We start from the raw sequence: 14,473 nt of genomic DNA on the forward strand, positions 1-14,473 counted from the left end.
TAGTCTTAAAATGGGATTGGAATTCTGCTAAAGATATTAATAGCAAAGCTTATTGTTATAGATGGAAGTCTCAGATTTCCGAAATCCATCCATTATCTTTATGGAAATATATTGGCCTAGTAGATACTTGGAGATTAATACCTCTTACTATAGATGCCTACTTCCTGCTGCACATTAGAGTTATGATAGACAAATTGTTAGGTTTTACATAAACACATGAGAAGAAATCTGCAATAGTTTCATTTAAGATTATGCTCCAGTGGCTCTTTGTAGACACTGGCTATGGAACTAGAATATTCTTTGTGAATTAAGATGACATGCATAAAGTTTTACAGATGAGTCCAACACTATCAAACATTTATCAAAGAAAAAACAAAGTAAAATAGCACAACCCTGTGACAGCAAGCTAAGGAGTAAAGATCAACAAAATGAAATGGTCTACATTCCTTTAAGCAAAAACACAAAAACAAAATAGAAAATTCTTTCCAGTAGCACCTTAGAGACCAACTGAGTTTGTTCTTGGTATGAGCCAAGACCAAACTCAGTTGGTCTCTAAGGTGCTACTGGAAAGAATTTTCTATTTTGTTTCGACTATGGCCGACCAACACGGCTACCCACCTGTAACAAAAACAAAAGGAACACTACAGATAGGTTTCTCTGGCTCTGTTCTTTCACTTCTTAAATTCTATTGGGCTTCCAGATAAGTGGGGTTAGGATTGCAGTCTTGGTTACTGAACTGAGATATGGATGACTATACTTGGCCTATACTGCACTGCCTAGTTGCTTATTGCTGGAGATAAAAAATATGTTTCCATTGAAATTTAAATGCATCTCTGATGAAATTGCCTTCACTGATCATCCTTTCAGAATTACTGTAACAGTTACTACAACTGGCAAGCAGGAAGATAAAGAAAAGCACACTCTTCTTTCTAAGTGAAGTTTGAATTATTGCTTACAACCCCATGGTGATTACTGGCAAAATAAAATCTTCCAAATCATTCAATTGTTGTGATTTATAATACTTCAAAACAAAGAGCTGAGGACAGGCCTACATGTGGGCAAGGATCAAGGATACTTTGCCTATTCGTTTTTTTTCTAAAATACACATACATCTAAACCCCTCTCTCAAAGGGTAATGAAAACTTATTTGCGGAATGGTGTTGGAGGAGCCCAGATCAATAGTTCTGGCTGATTTCAACATCCATACTGAGGTGGACTCTAGTGCACTAGCTAGGGATTTAATGGCCTCCATGGCGATTCTAACTAATCTTAAGAAATCCTCCATTTTCCATACTGCCAGCTTTTGTGAAGCTGGTGCAGCACAGTGGCTAAAACACTGAAAGGCAAATAATAAAGAGTCTGATACAAATTTCACTATTCTGATGAACTCACTAGGATGGCCTGGGTGAGACTCAATCTCAAAGCATCAGGCTCCTGTATGCAGAATGGGATTAATAATGGTGGCCTACCGTAAGAAGAAAGGAACAGCATGTGCAGCCCCCAACTTCCACAACAGAACTCAAAATTAGCCTCCCTCTGGGGAACTTTAAATAAATGTAGGCCAGAAACAAAATGTATTTGTTGATTTTAATTTCACTTAAAATCCCTGAATGCCTACCAAAACCAAAACACAGTAATTCCTGTGGAATAGGACATCATCACAGATGTCTCATATCCAACAGAGAAGCGGCTTTAAAGCAGTTTGAAAGCATTTCTAAAAGGGACAACGTGTGTGTGTGTGTGTCCCCCCCAAGGTACACCATGCCTTTGGTTGCACATCTAAATGCCATTATGCTCCGAAAGATTACCACCATGAATGTGGAATACCTACCTTTGCAGAAGCTGCAATTTCCTGAACTCCCTTGGCTGCAGCATCTTTTATGATTGGTGTAATGAGACCTCGGTCTGTTGCCACAGCGATAGAAATGTCTATAGATTGCTGCTGCCGGGGGCCCTCTCCATCCCAGGTCACATTCACATCTGGCATTTGCTGGAAGAAGGAAACAGAGGGAGGCGCAGCTGTTAAAAGAATAATGGCATAACCAATTACCAAGGAAAAGGAAAACCCTTTAGAATGTGTGGTGATGGGGGAATTCACATATGTGGAAAGGTTTGCCTTAAGCAAGACAAGGTTAATAATAACAAAAGATCTGCCATGTGAGTCTAAAAATAGACCTATCTTATTAGCTAGCATCCATGTATACCTACTTTGTCACAAGGCATGAATGTACGGTATACTGGAAATTGTACAGCTGCAGGCAGCCAAGAAATACATGGTTTCTGAACTGCTAGTGAATTATTAACAGACTCCAATCCCATCGGATATCAACCCTCAACTTGCAGATGCCTTGGAAACAAGAATTGTGACTGCTGCCCCAATCATAAGGAAGCACATATGGATTTTGTATTGCCACTTGATTCATACAAGTAAAGAAAGGAGAAAACGCACGTCAACATATCCATGTTAGCAGCATCTGCTCTAACAGTAAAACAAAATTTGACTAATTTGAAACTTGTTAATATCAGAATTAAATTTCACATTTTGAAATTAGATTGAGGTTTTTTCCCAATGCTGATCACACAAATGGAATCAGCAAGACATGTGTGCCTAAAGCAGTGCCATTCAGAAAGTAGATTGGGATCTCTGGGTGCTTTGCAGTAGATTGGAAAGGATTTCTACTTCCTAATTGTTTAACAATAGCAAATCAAAAATATTTTCCCCACCAGCAGTGGATTTTATGTACGTGGAAGGACTGTGAGCTCCGTTCACTTCTGATATTCAAATTCCTGAGCTCAGAATACTTCAATTCTAGGCTCTGGATGAAGGATCTGGGGCTTCTAGTAAAACACAAGGTAGATTCCCCAAGCCTGAATCCTGATCATTCCTGGCTCATGGCATGTTTATATGTATCCCCAGTAGCTGCCATTTGCAAGTTTCCCTTTTCAGTTACAAGTGACCACACATATGGAAACTTGCTTGGTAGAGTCCCTAACCTTCGCGGGGATTCAAACCGCCGACCTTCCAATTGTCAAGCCTAAGAGGCTCAGTGGTTTAGACTGCAGCGTCACCTGCTCCCTTACTGATGTACTGAACTATTAAGCTGTAAACCAGCACTAAAACTTAACTGCCTGAATTGTGGATGTGAAGTAAGTTTATTGCATCAGTGATTGTCTCCACAAAAGGCTTGACAACGCTGCGCAGAGTGGAGCACACAGAGGAGAGTGCTGGACACCTTGTGAGTTGGAAAAGATACTCACAAATATTCAACAAAGATGCCTTCACTAATAATGCTTTCTGCATGAAGGCCAAATAAAACTAGCACATCTTTCTTACGAATTCAATGAGCCGATACAGATCAAGTGAACTGGAAATCCCAGAATAATGGGGAAATATTTTAGCTTCCTCTTAAGGAAGAAGATGCCCACATATGAGGAACATAATTTTAATTGAAGATGACACTCTAAATCCTATCCAAGATAGCAGCCCACACAGGATTTGCTTTGCATAGTGCTAGAACTGGAAAACAGGGCAGTCAGGAAAAAAATGCTTTTTATGCTGCTATGTAAACATAAACCCATGTTCAAACATATGGTACTTTTTTGGGCAGTGGCAGGGGATGGAGTGCATTTATTCATTCACAATCAGACACAGTAATGAATTGGATGTGGGCTAAGATAATGAGGGTTAATCCAATCAGAAGAAGACCTGAATGGGGAGTGGGAATCTGTCCCATTTTGTTATTAATGGTAGGGCAGGAACCTGTACTAGTTGGCATACCAAACCATATTCAAGGCAAGATGTGCTTAAATTCCACTAGTCTGTTCCCAGTAGTCTAATTGGTATCAAAGGTTTAAAGATGATTTTAATCTGAAGACTGGATAACCTTGAAACAGCAATAGTCCATGTGTGTAGAATAATTTAAATCAGCCTTCTCCCACCTGGAAGCAAGGCCACTAGCCAAATTGGCTGGGACGGATAGGAGCTGTAGTCTAAAACATATGAAAGATACCAGTTTGAGGAATGCTGGTCTCTGGTATGGCAACAACACAGAAGCTGTAATCTCACCTTTAAGAGAATGTCTATCTAAATGGTGACTAAGAAACTACTTCTGAGGCTAGCAGATATTTCAGAAGAACAGAGAAAGGGGAAACTGATTTTGAGCTGACTTCCATGGCACCATGTCAGTGAAGCCTAACTCAACACAGCACTTACCATTATTGAACACAGAAAATCTACAAGTATCGTTAAAGAATGGTTACTTACTTTCAGGGTAACTGCTGTTGCTTTGATAATAAAGTCATTCACTGACACTTTAATATCATCTGTATAAAAGAGAGCAAGAAATTAAGATATATAGTTTCAAGATAAACAGTCCACCTGCCCCAATTTGTACAATTAATATACTAGTCGTTAGTAGAAGAGAAGAAAGACCTCTTAGAAAATCATGTAGTCAAAAGAAGTTTTAATTACTTATCTTCATAGTAGGAGTCTTTTTATAGTACCATAAATCTGAAACTCAAAACATATTTCTGCTGTTGCTATAAGAAAACAGTGATTTAGAAATGATAAGCTGTTAACTGAAAACATATAAAGCAGAATACTTGCATCCTCTAGAGTCTACCAGAATGGAAAGTCTTTTTTTAAAAAAAATGCATTTCACAATAATAATGTTTCATTTTCTCCCATTCTTTTGCAGATAACAGCAAAGAACAAACAAGACTGTGGCGATCACACAGGGTCCCCGGACATTTCACAGTCTATTGATCCCTGTGCCACCATTTATTTTCTCCCATTCTTTTGCAGATAACAGCAAAGAACAAACAAGACCAACCCAGAAACCTGGATGTCTTTTTAAGAGGAGATGTAAATACAAAGGAATAATGGAGAACAAGACAGGAGATGAAAAACCACCAGTCACCAAAACACCTCTACTCTGATCCACCTATGAAGGAGAAAGGGGGGAGGGGAAGGCTTATTCAAGACAAAATGTGTGGAGATTTTGCAATGATGGCCAAGATGCCTTTGCAGAAAGTACAGCTGGAATTTCCTCATCTCCATTCTACTATCATCTTCATCCTCATCCCTGAGCTATGCAGCATCTTTACTTGGGAGCATATCTATTGACAGTATTAGCATTAAAATCTCAAACTGCTCACAATGCCAAAGTCGGTGTCAAGATAGGTGATGTTATTATCTTTTCACACAAAGAGTACAGCTCTTCTTTTCACACAGGGAAGCTTGCAAGAATACTGCTGCAGCCACAAAAGTTGGGTTAATTGAATGTGTATCTTGCACTCAATCAGTATTCTGTCGGGGCAGCATTAGGTGCAAAAGACCCAGAGGTTAGGTCCTGCCCATGTTGTTTTGGCATTCAAACATGGTCTCCAGTGGCGGCAGGCAATATCATGGAAAAGGTGTTTCCATGTAGCTGGGTATATGTGAAGGAGCCCGTATTCGGTGCACTGGATTATACAATCAAAAAGATGGTAACTAGAGCTGTACATCAAAGTTGAGCGGGCAAGGTTTCCAACTGACTCACTGAAATGAAATGTTCATTGACCACGTAACTTGGAATACAAGAAGAGTAGTGCTGAACTCAAAAATGGGGGAAAGATGCCAGTCATTCAGAATAAATGCTGCTGTTATATCGAGCTTTCAGGATCACTTACTGAATCAAGTTAAAAATAAACATGATATTAAACCAGTAAGCTAAAGGCTTAAAGGTTACTTCATCAATGCAGGTAGTTTTGGAAAGCATTCTTAAATATTAAGGGCTGTACCCAACACTGTGTATGTGGAGCTCTATTTACACAATGGGACTACTCTTCATTTCCTCATGTGCCCCCCAAATATGTCTCCAGAGCAGATGTTGAGGGAGGGTGAAGGGCTACAAGGGAGAAGAAAGTAGGAGGAGGAAGTTCAGTTGCCCAAGTGGAAGTCTGTTGTGCAAATGGGATGCCACAGCATTGGATGGAACCCAAAGTGATATATTCATTATATATTTTAGTCAAAAAATATAGCTCTTAATGTATAACAACATTCTGGATGAAAGTGGTAAGGGTTCTACACAACAGAGGGTTGTATATATAATATAGAGCTAAGGCTAAGGTTCCATTAAGGGCAAGGATTTTTCTTGTGTGGTGGAACCTTCTCCTTCTTTCTCTCCCCCCACCCACCGTGTGTCCCTTAAATCTGTTCTGGGGTTTGAGCATGGAGAAGATTTGAGCATGGCGTAGAATGCATACAGGGGGAGGAGACTGAGGCCAGTCCTGTTGTACTAGCAGGAATCCTTTTGCTGGCATTTGCTAGTGCAACAATTTAGCTGAATACAGCTCATAGCACATAAATGATTTCATATACCTACCAACCAACCAAAACACAGTTGACGCGCAACTATTTTTTGGAAAGGCATAAAAGAACGAAACAGGTTAATAATTATATTTAATTGAAGGAATAATGTCATGCACAGAAATAATGTCATGCGCAGATTTACCACCCTGAAGTCAAATATTTGTGGTAACAACACCAGCACAAAATATTATCCATAATTTTTTCACACATACACCCAGACCAGTGAATGACAGCAATGTGTAAGTATTACACACTGGTTTACTGTGATGCAAAGATCTACTGTATGTCTAAAAATACAACCAAATGAGAAAAACACAGTAAATAGAATTCTCATTGTTCAGTTTGATATTCTACGATGCATGAAATGGAATGGAATATTCAAAAGAATTATCTTGCACATCTGTTCAACTGTAAAAGCAAAACATGTCATTGTGTTATGTCCCTTGGGGACTGAGATGAATGCACTTGCAAATCATGAAATTGCTTTAACAATAGCAGTAAAGCAGGTAGGAACTCTGTTGCATAGTTGAAAATTCTAACTTATTTGAAAAATGTAAAAAGAAACAAATTGTCCCCGATAACCTGCCCCTGTCCTTCCTGGTTTGGATACCACAGGGCAGTTCCTTCATTGGTTCTGGTTCTAATTAGGTCTGTTGAGAAGGTTTAATAAAAATGGGTACCTGAAGTCTATTAGATCTGCACAAAATCAGGATTAATATTAACAATTCCAAAGATATATACATATATATAAAAGAACACAGACTGCAGTTAGCACCACAACACTGTTACAATATATATAAGCAGTCAATAGAACTGTGGTGGAAAATCCTTCATTAGGTTACAGTGAATTTTATTATGTCTTAGGTTGCAATCCTACACATTAACCTTACTTGGAGTTAAGTCCTATTGAACTCAAAACAAGCTACTCCTGAGCAGATGTGCACAGGGTTAGATTGTTAAAACATGTTTCAAAATGTATCTGGCCTTCTTTGTTTTGAGGGGAGCAGTTTGTTTAAATCAATAATGCGGAGCAAAAAATACATTTTTCTGAGAGCAGTGTAGAAAATAAATAGAAAGATAGCCTTTAAACAAACAACAGTAAAGGGTTGGTAGTAATTATTATTATTAATTTGTACCCCGCCCATCTGGCTGGGTCTCCCCGGCCACTCTCAGCGGCTTCCAACAAATATTAAAATACATTAGAATATCACAGATTAAAAACTTCCCTAAACAGGGCTGCCTTCAGGTATTTTCTAAATGTCAGGTAGTTGTTTATCTCTCTGACCTCTGATGGGAGGGTGTTCCACAGGGCGGGTGTCACTACTGAGAAGGCCCTCTGCCTGGTAGAACAGTTGTTCTACCAAAATATAGCTGAGGAAGGTTCAAACCAGACAAAATTACTATGAACTTACCCCCCCACACACACACACACTATACATACACTAGCTGACCCGGCCATGCGTTGCTGTGGCTGATTTAGTGAAATGGGAAAGGAAGATACAGTACAGTATAAAACAGAAGTTGTATGCCTTTCCACACGTTTTTGCATTTAAGTTCAGGTTCGGTCTTTTCTGTTTTCCCGCTCATTTTTGTCTTCGTGGGGGGGGGGGGGGGTAGTGGGGACGTATGTATGGTGGGAAGTTGTGGAAGATGTGTGTGACATCTTGCATCTTACCCTGGAAGTTTTTTGTCCAATAGAAGTTGTGGTAAGGATGTTTTCGTCTTGGCTTGGGTTTGGAGGCGGATCCCAGAAGTTGGCAAAAGTGGTGTTTTGGGCAGGCCTGGCTCTTTAGCTGGTGGAGGTGGTGCCACAAACGTGGACAGGGCAACATCAGCGTTTACGGCCGGCCTGGCTCTCCAGCCAGTCGAGGTAGTGCTGTTTCCGGCCGGCCTGGCTCTCTAGCTGGTGGAGGCGGCGTCACAAATGTGCAAATCGGCGTTTGCGGCCGGCCTGGCTCTTGAGCCGGTCGAGGTGACGTTGCAAATGTCGGAAGTGGCGTTTCCGGGCAACCTCCCTCTCCACCCGGTCGAGGCGGCGCAGCAAATGGCAAAAATGGCGTTTCTGTTCGGCATGCCTCTCCATTGGATAGTGGTAGTGACGTCAGAAGAGGAGGAGCAGGGGGTGGAGACGGGTGTGGTGTGCTGTACTGTTTAACATCCACTGGAGGGCGTTATATATATTTTTTGCACAAAATCATGTTTCTACCTTTGAAAAGTGTGCCATCTGTACAATGTAAGCACGTACAAACACTCCCATATGGCCATGGAACATTGTGTCCAAATTTGAATGGAATCGGTCAAGCGGTTACGGAGATTATTGATCGGTCACAAACATCCACCTTTTACATTTATATATATATAGATATATTTTTTTTGGGGGGGGGGGGAATTTGCAGAACCATAGAAGAATGTTAACACCAATTCATATTGACCTTCGTTTTTCCACTGACCCCATGCCAGTCTCAAGCTGCATAATCATTTTTCCTATTTGTCCTAACAAAGTACACTAACAGCAAGAAAAAATAATATAAATACCATGCAATGTTCTTATTTAAGCCACAGAAATCTCTTGCTGGAGACCTGAATGCTGGAAATCTCATTTTCCCTTCCCCCAACTGTAAAGCTGTCAAGCGTCTAATTATGGGAGCTCAAAAACAAAACACAAACTTCAATAGAGTTAGTTTTATATTGGAAAACCAGAATCACCATATGAATAAACCGTACCTGTTTAGAATTCTAATGGAAGACTTTTGGCCTTCACATCGTCCAAGGCTGCTAATTAAAAAGGTAACCTTGAAATGCTTCAGCCAAAAGGCAAAGCCATTCATGTGAGGAAGCTTACAGTGGAACTTGTGGATTCTTGTTGCAGTTGGGAATATGGCCGTATCAAAGCAGTTTAACTCTTTGCAGAAGCAAAGCTTCCATTAAATCAAAATCCTTTGCCTGTGGCATGACATCCAGGTGACCCTGTTGGTCATCAAAACCAATTTAAGAATGATCAGTGCTAAATGCTAGACACAAGAAAGAGAAGATTACCAAACTACAGCTAAGGTTCAGAAGACTGTAATGTGGTGCAAAGACAAATTTTGTTCCATTAAAATGCACCAGGTTTTGGAGCACAAATGGGCTGTTATCAGAGGCACTGCACATCTTGAACACATAATTTTGAATTAGGAGTGCCAAGGAAATAATTTTTCCTCAAGTATACTCGCTGCTGAAGAGATATTCATTATCTGAAAGACATCAGACAGCTTCTGAATACCTTTTATCTCCTTTGTGCTAGGCTCACTTTGGAAGTTTCCTTTTGCTACACTGTCTACTACCGGTAGGCTGTCTTCTCACTCACCACCCAAGCTGTCTACATTTATGAAACTCAGCTAATTATTAGACACCGATATAGCCTTTGCTATCATGTGTACTATTTAGCATTTCTGGTTTAAAGTCTTTTGTACAATAGTGTCAGCAGCATTGATCTAAATTATCAGTTTCCTTTTCTAAGGGAGACTGAATGCCTAGCAAACATTTGCTGCCTTTCTGCAGCCTAATGCAGAATCTGTAGACTCTGGAGAATAAAATCTTTTTTGGATTTTCCTGATCTCAACCCTCCTCCTCAGCCACCAGGGTTCCTCTTGTCTGCTTCCCCTCCCCAACTATTCTGTTCCCTGCCTGAAGGGGGCATGTCCCCCAGGGAAGGACCAATGGAGGGCAGTTGCCTCTCTCTCCACCTACACAAAATTCATTGTTTCTGTGCTAGACTTCTCCTTGGAGATGGCAGGCAAAGAAAATCACTTTTTAGGATGTCCCGCCTCCCAGGCTCAGAGGTACTTGCAGAGCATAACCAGTTGAGCCTGGGGAGATCTAAGAAGCTTTAGGGAAGTCATCAGTCAGTCCCAAGAGTCAGCTCAATGAAAACCCTCCACAGAGGGACTCTGCTGGCAGAGGGGTGAAGGGATAGGGGAGAGCCTCTTTCCTCTCAAGTTTCATGCTAGGTCTCTGAAATGCAGCATGAGATCAAGGGAAAATGTCTTGCTGTGTTATTTATATCAATACCATCATTTAACATATTAATCGCTGAACATAATGAAGTCTCCTTCATGTAAAATAATTTTTAAAATATGCAAAATTGTTAAAAAGAATGCCCCCCACACACCTTAACAGATCAAATTCACTCTAATTTTTGCAGCTGGGAAGGAGTGGGGGGAGAAACAAACCACAACTCACAACTGTTCAGCTGAACGGAGAGGAAGAGGCTGGCTCTGTTTCTAAACCTGCCAGCTGATCCAAGCTGAGGTAACCCCCATGTCTTGCCTCCTGTTCTGAACTGAGGGGCAGAGCCTTGCTATGCTTGTGCAGGCTCCTGCCAAGCTTTGTGTGTGGAGCAAGAGCGGGTTTATCCAGGGCTTTTCCCCCAGCCATTGCCATTATAAAAGAACAAGGGGAGGCATTCATGGTGACCTCTTTTTCTAGAAAAATAGCACCATCTGCACTGTAGCTCCAGATCTGGAGGAAATCTCAGGTGCATCTCACTTACCAGAGCCTGGCTCCTCCACTTGATAAGGAGGACTGGTGAAATTGATCAAGCCATGCCCCTAAGACACAGCATCTTCATGGGAACTAACCTTGGGAAAAATTTGCAGATCTTCCTCAAGAAACTAATCCTTTATCTCCCTCAGATTTTACATATTCTTCCCAATCTGGACTCCTATTAAGTGGGCATGAAGATTGCTTAGTTCAATGATATTTTTCTGTCTTGATCTCTCTCTCACCCACATGCCATCTTCAGCAGTTGTACTCATCGTCTGTTACACTTTATCGAATGAGACCCATTCAGCTTCAGACAGTTGTTCACATGTGCATATTTGTCTAACAAGAGGTGTTTTAGTCTATCTGAATCCTTAGAGAAATTTTTTTAATACACCCCCCCCCCCGGATAATCTGGCTTTTCACCTTTTATAAGAAACACATTGTCTCATGGCCAGTGGTGGGCAGGGCGAAATCCAAAGTAGGCATGGTCAAAGAGGGCATGGCTGGAGCTGATAGTGGATGGGCTGCTCCAAACAGTCACAGCTCACACTCTCAGTCTCTCATTCTACTCTCTCCCCTCTAGCATAGCAATTAGGTTTCAAAAAAGCCTTGCACTGGAGAGGTGCGTGGGTTATGGGTGAGCGAGTTTGTGGACCAGAGCATTGTGAGCCCTATTCAGCCCACAGGGCAGCAATTTCCTCATCCCTGTTTCACAGCATGTACTCATTTTGTAAATGTTTTAATTTATGTATAAAAAGTGAACCAGCATTTCTGAAGCGCTGATACCTTTTTAAACAGGGCATTTTAAATTATACCCCCAATCAGGGAAGCAATTTCATTCTCTGTGTTTAAAGCATTAAGTAATAGAGAGGCAGCACTCTCAATTTCAATGGAAAATCGTTACAGCCGAAACAGAATTAAGAAATCAAGGCAGTTTAAATGGAAATATGGGGAAAGCAAAATTGCTGAAATCAATTCGGTGATTTGCAGTGTGATGGCACAGGCTACAGCCTGGGCCGTGAGAATGGAAGGAGGCAAGCAAACCTGCCAAACCAACCATTCTTTCTTGTTAGCTTCATCACTGCCCCCAAGCGGATATATCTTTTTTCTTCTGGCTGCATCCACTCAGCAGCCCTTTAATCTCTTGGACTTTTAACCGGCCCAACCTACTCCCTGTACTGAGGAGAGTGGTGTGGCATTTAGGTGTGGGGTGAATAAACAAGGCCTCAGAACATTTCCCCCAAAAAACATGTCATGCTTTTATTTAAGGTTTTAGTGAGACAACAAGTTAACAGTTTTTGTTTATTTTAGGGGGGGGAACCCTAGGTTTACAGAGTAATTACTCATAAGAGCAAATCAATAGAGATATGTACCTGGTTAGACCATTTCCCGAACCAAGTCAATAAGTCAACATTTGCACCTCTCAGTTCAGCTTATAGGTCCCTTTCTGGCCTCTCTGCTGCAATGCCAAACTGTGCTTTTTCCACAGCCCTTTCTTCTCCCTCTCTTCAACTGTCATGGCTCTGACGCAACAAGTCAACTACCTTATTTTCTTGCTTGACTCCAAAGCTAATTAAAAAGAGTGTTTCCCCTTCATTGCTAGGCTTGTTTATTTACTTAAAACACTTCTTACCCACTTCTAATTACTGTATAACCCCAAAGAATGGTAAAATGGAAAGCAGCAATACATAACACAACACAGTAACAACCCTAATTAAATTTCCTGTGCAGGAAAACCTCAGCAAAAAGTAACAATTTTATAAGAGGCAAACAAAACACGAAGGAGTGAACAGTTTCATTCCTTCACGTGCAGGATAGTTTAATTTATTACCAGCAATGCTTAGCTGGGTCGCTGAATATATAAATACTAACCATCCATGACAGAGTACCGGTATGCAGAATTGCTGACCAAATAGTAGATCAGGATAGATCAGCAAACGCAGCATATTATATGAAACAAAAATTTATAAATAGTAATAGTTCACCTTTTGCCAGCTCTTGCCTTAGTTTCATAACAGCACCAAGGTCACAATCAGCAGTTGCATATGCATGAGGTATGGTGGTTTTAGATTCTGTTAGCCTCTGAGCAATAACTCTTCTAATATTGCTAGCAGGGACTTCAGTGAATGTGCCCTGTAATAAAACAAAACAAAACATTGCACATACTACATTAAAGGAAGACAAGTTCAATGAAATATGCTAATAGCAATAAATAACAAAGTTTGAATTTCAAAACGATATTGATGGTGAAAGCTCGAATGATGCGATCCACCCAGAACCATCTCTGCCATAAGGAAACTTTTCAAATGACCTCTCATCTTTTTGAACTCAATACACACTTTTTATTTTTATACTGTTGACACAAGTGCTAGATGTATTTTACTTGAAGGTGTGCTTCTGGCCAGTTCATTTGTCCCCTACAAAAATGAGGGGAAAAGCCTCAACAAGTTTGTGTATCTCCCACAACTTTCTCTTTTATTTTTGTGCAATTAAAAAGGAGCACCTTTGGCTTCCCAAATAGCCCTTTGTGTTTTCTGGAGTGTCCATGATAGGGAAGCGATGGGGAGCCAAGGATGCCTTTATTAACTGCAGAAAAAGAAAAGCACTAGGTGTGGCTGAGAGCCGTGAGGCTCTTTTTAAATTCCCACCAACCCGAGAAAAGGAGGGGAAGGAAGGAAAAAAATGCAGCAGGACCACAGAATTGTAGAGTTGGAAGGGACCCTGAGGGTCACCTAGTCCAACCCAATGCAATGCAGAAAACTCAATCTAAGTAGATCCTAAGAACTGCAACTCTTTTTAAAATGAGGGTGGGGTGAGGGACCCTGCCCACCTTATAAGCTTAACAAATGTAATTTCAACAGTGCTATGTGACCCCTGTTGACTTGGGGACAATTGCCCATGCTTATCCATGTCCCTGTGATGGATATATGCAAAATGTTCTGTCTTCTTTCAACTGGGATGTGACAGATTCTAGAATTCGCTCCTTGCTTCTTCCTTGGCATCTCTCGAGTCCAATCTGTATGTGTCTATGACAGAGATAGCCCAGTATCTAATCCCCTGACCAGCTATTTGAACGATACAGTACTGTAATATGAATATGAAGATCCCTCTAGTAACAAAGCTTCCTCTTATTTTAACCCACATTACCCTGTTTTGTTTTGACCCGTCTGAAAATTCAAGGGGGAAAGGCAATTCCGCCATAGTTATTACCACGGAAGCAGGTCGACCTGGCACAGAAACAGGTGGCGCTAGAGGACGAGAAGCAGGAAGAGGTGTTGTTGCTGAAGGCACTCCAGGTTGTTGTGCAGGGAGTGAAGAAACCACTGGCTTTGCTGCTACAGGTTTCCCTTTCTGCTTCTGCTCTAAAAGCTTGAGGGCATCCCTGTTGTTTAAATGACAAATACAAACACACTTTAGAATACAGTAAAAGCAGAAACGCAAAACAACCCACACCCCCGAATTAAAAACTAAATCTCTAATGCTAATGAGGTTTGCTGTGAACCCCAACAACTGTTTGAAATATTTGTTTTGTTTTGTTTTTTTTTCTTTTGCCCCTTACAAAACAATATGGAGCATTCTTTTATTTCCAGTTCACAA

At 40.9% G+C, this 14,473-nt stretch overlaps 1 protein-coding gene across 1 annotated transcript in view; it reads right to left on the minus strand.

Annotated features, from left to right (window-relative positions):
- The window catches only part of PDHX (pyruvate dehydrogenase complex component X), a 44,524-nt gene that overhangs the window by 5,588 nt on the left and 24,463 nt on the right, over positions 1–14,473 (minus strand). The window contains exons 6-9 of the mRNA XM_033149844.1: positions 14,087–14,258; positions 12,862–13,009; positions 4,265–4,323; positions 1,832–1,990 (exon numbers count right to left, since the gene is read on the minus strand). Coding sequence (XP_033005735.1) covers positions 1,832–1,990; positions 4,265–4,323; positions 12,862–13,009; positions 14,087–14,258 — 538 coding nt within the window. The remainder of the gene's footprint in view (positions 1–1,831; positions 1,991–4,264; positions 4,324–12,861; positions 13,010–14,086; positions 14,259–14,473) is intronic.

This window comes from Lacerta agilis, chromosome 1 (genome assembly GCF_009819535.1).
Source record: "Lacerta agilis isolate rLacAgi1 chromosome 1, rLacAgi1.pri, whole genome shotgun sequence".
Taxonomy (NCBI): domain Eukaryota; kingdom Metazoa; phylum Chordata; class Lepidosauria; order Squamata; family Lacertidae; genus Lacerta; species Lacerta agilis.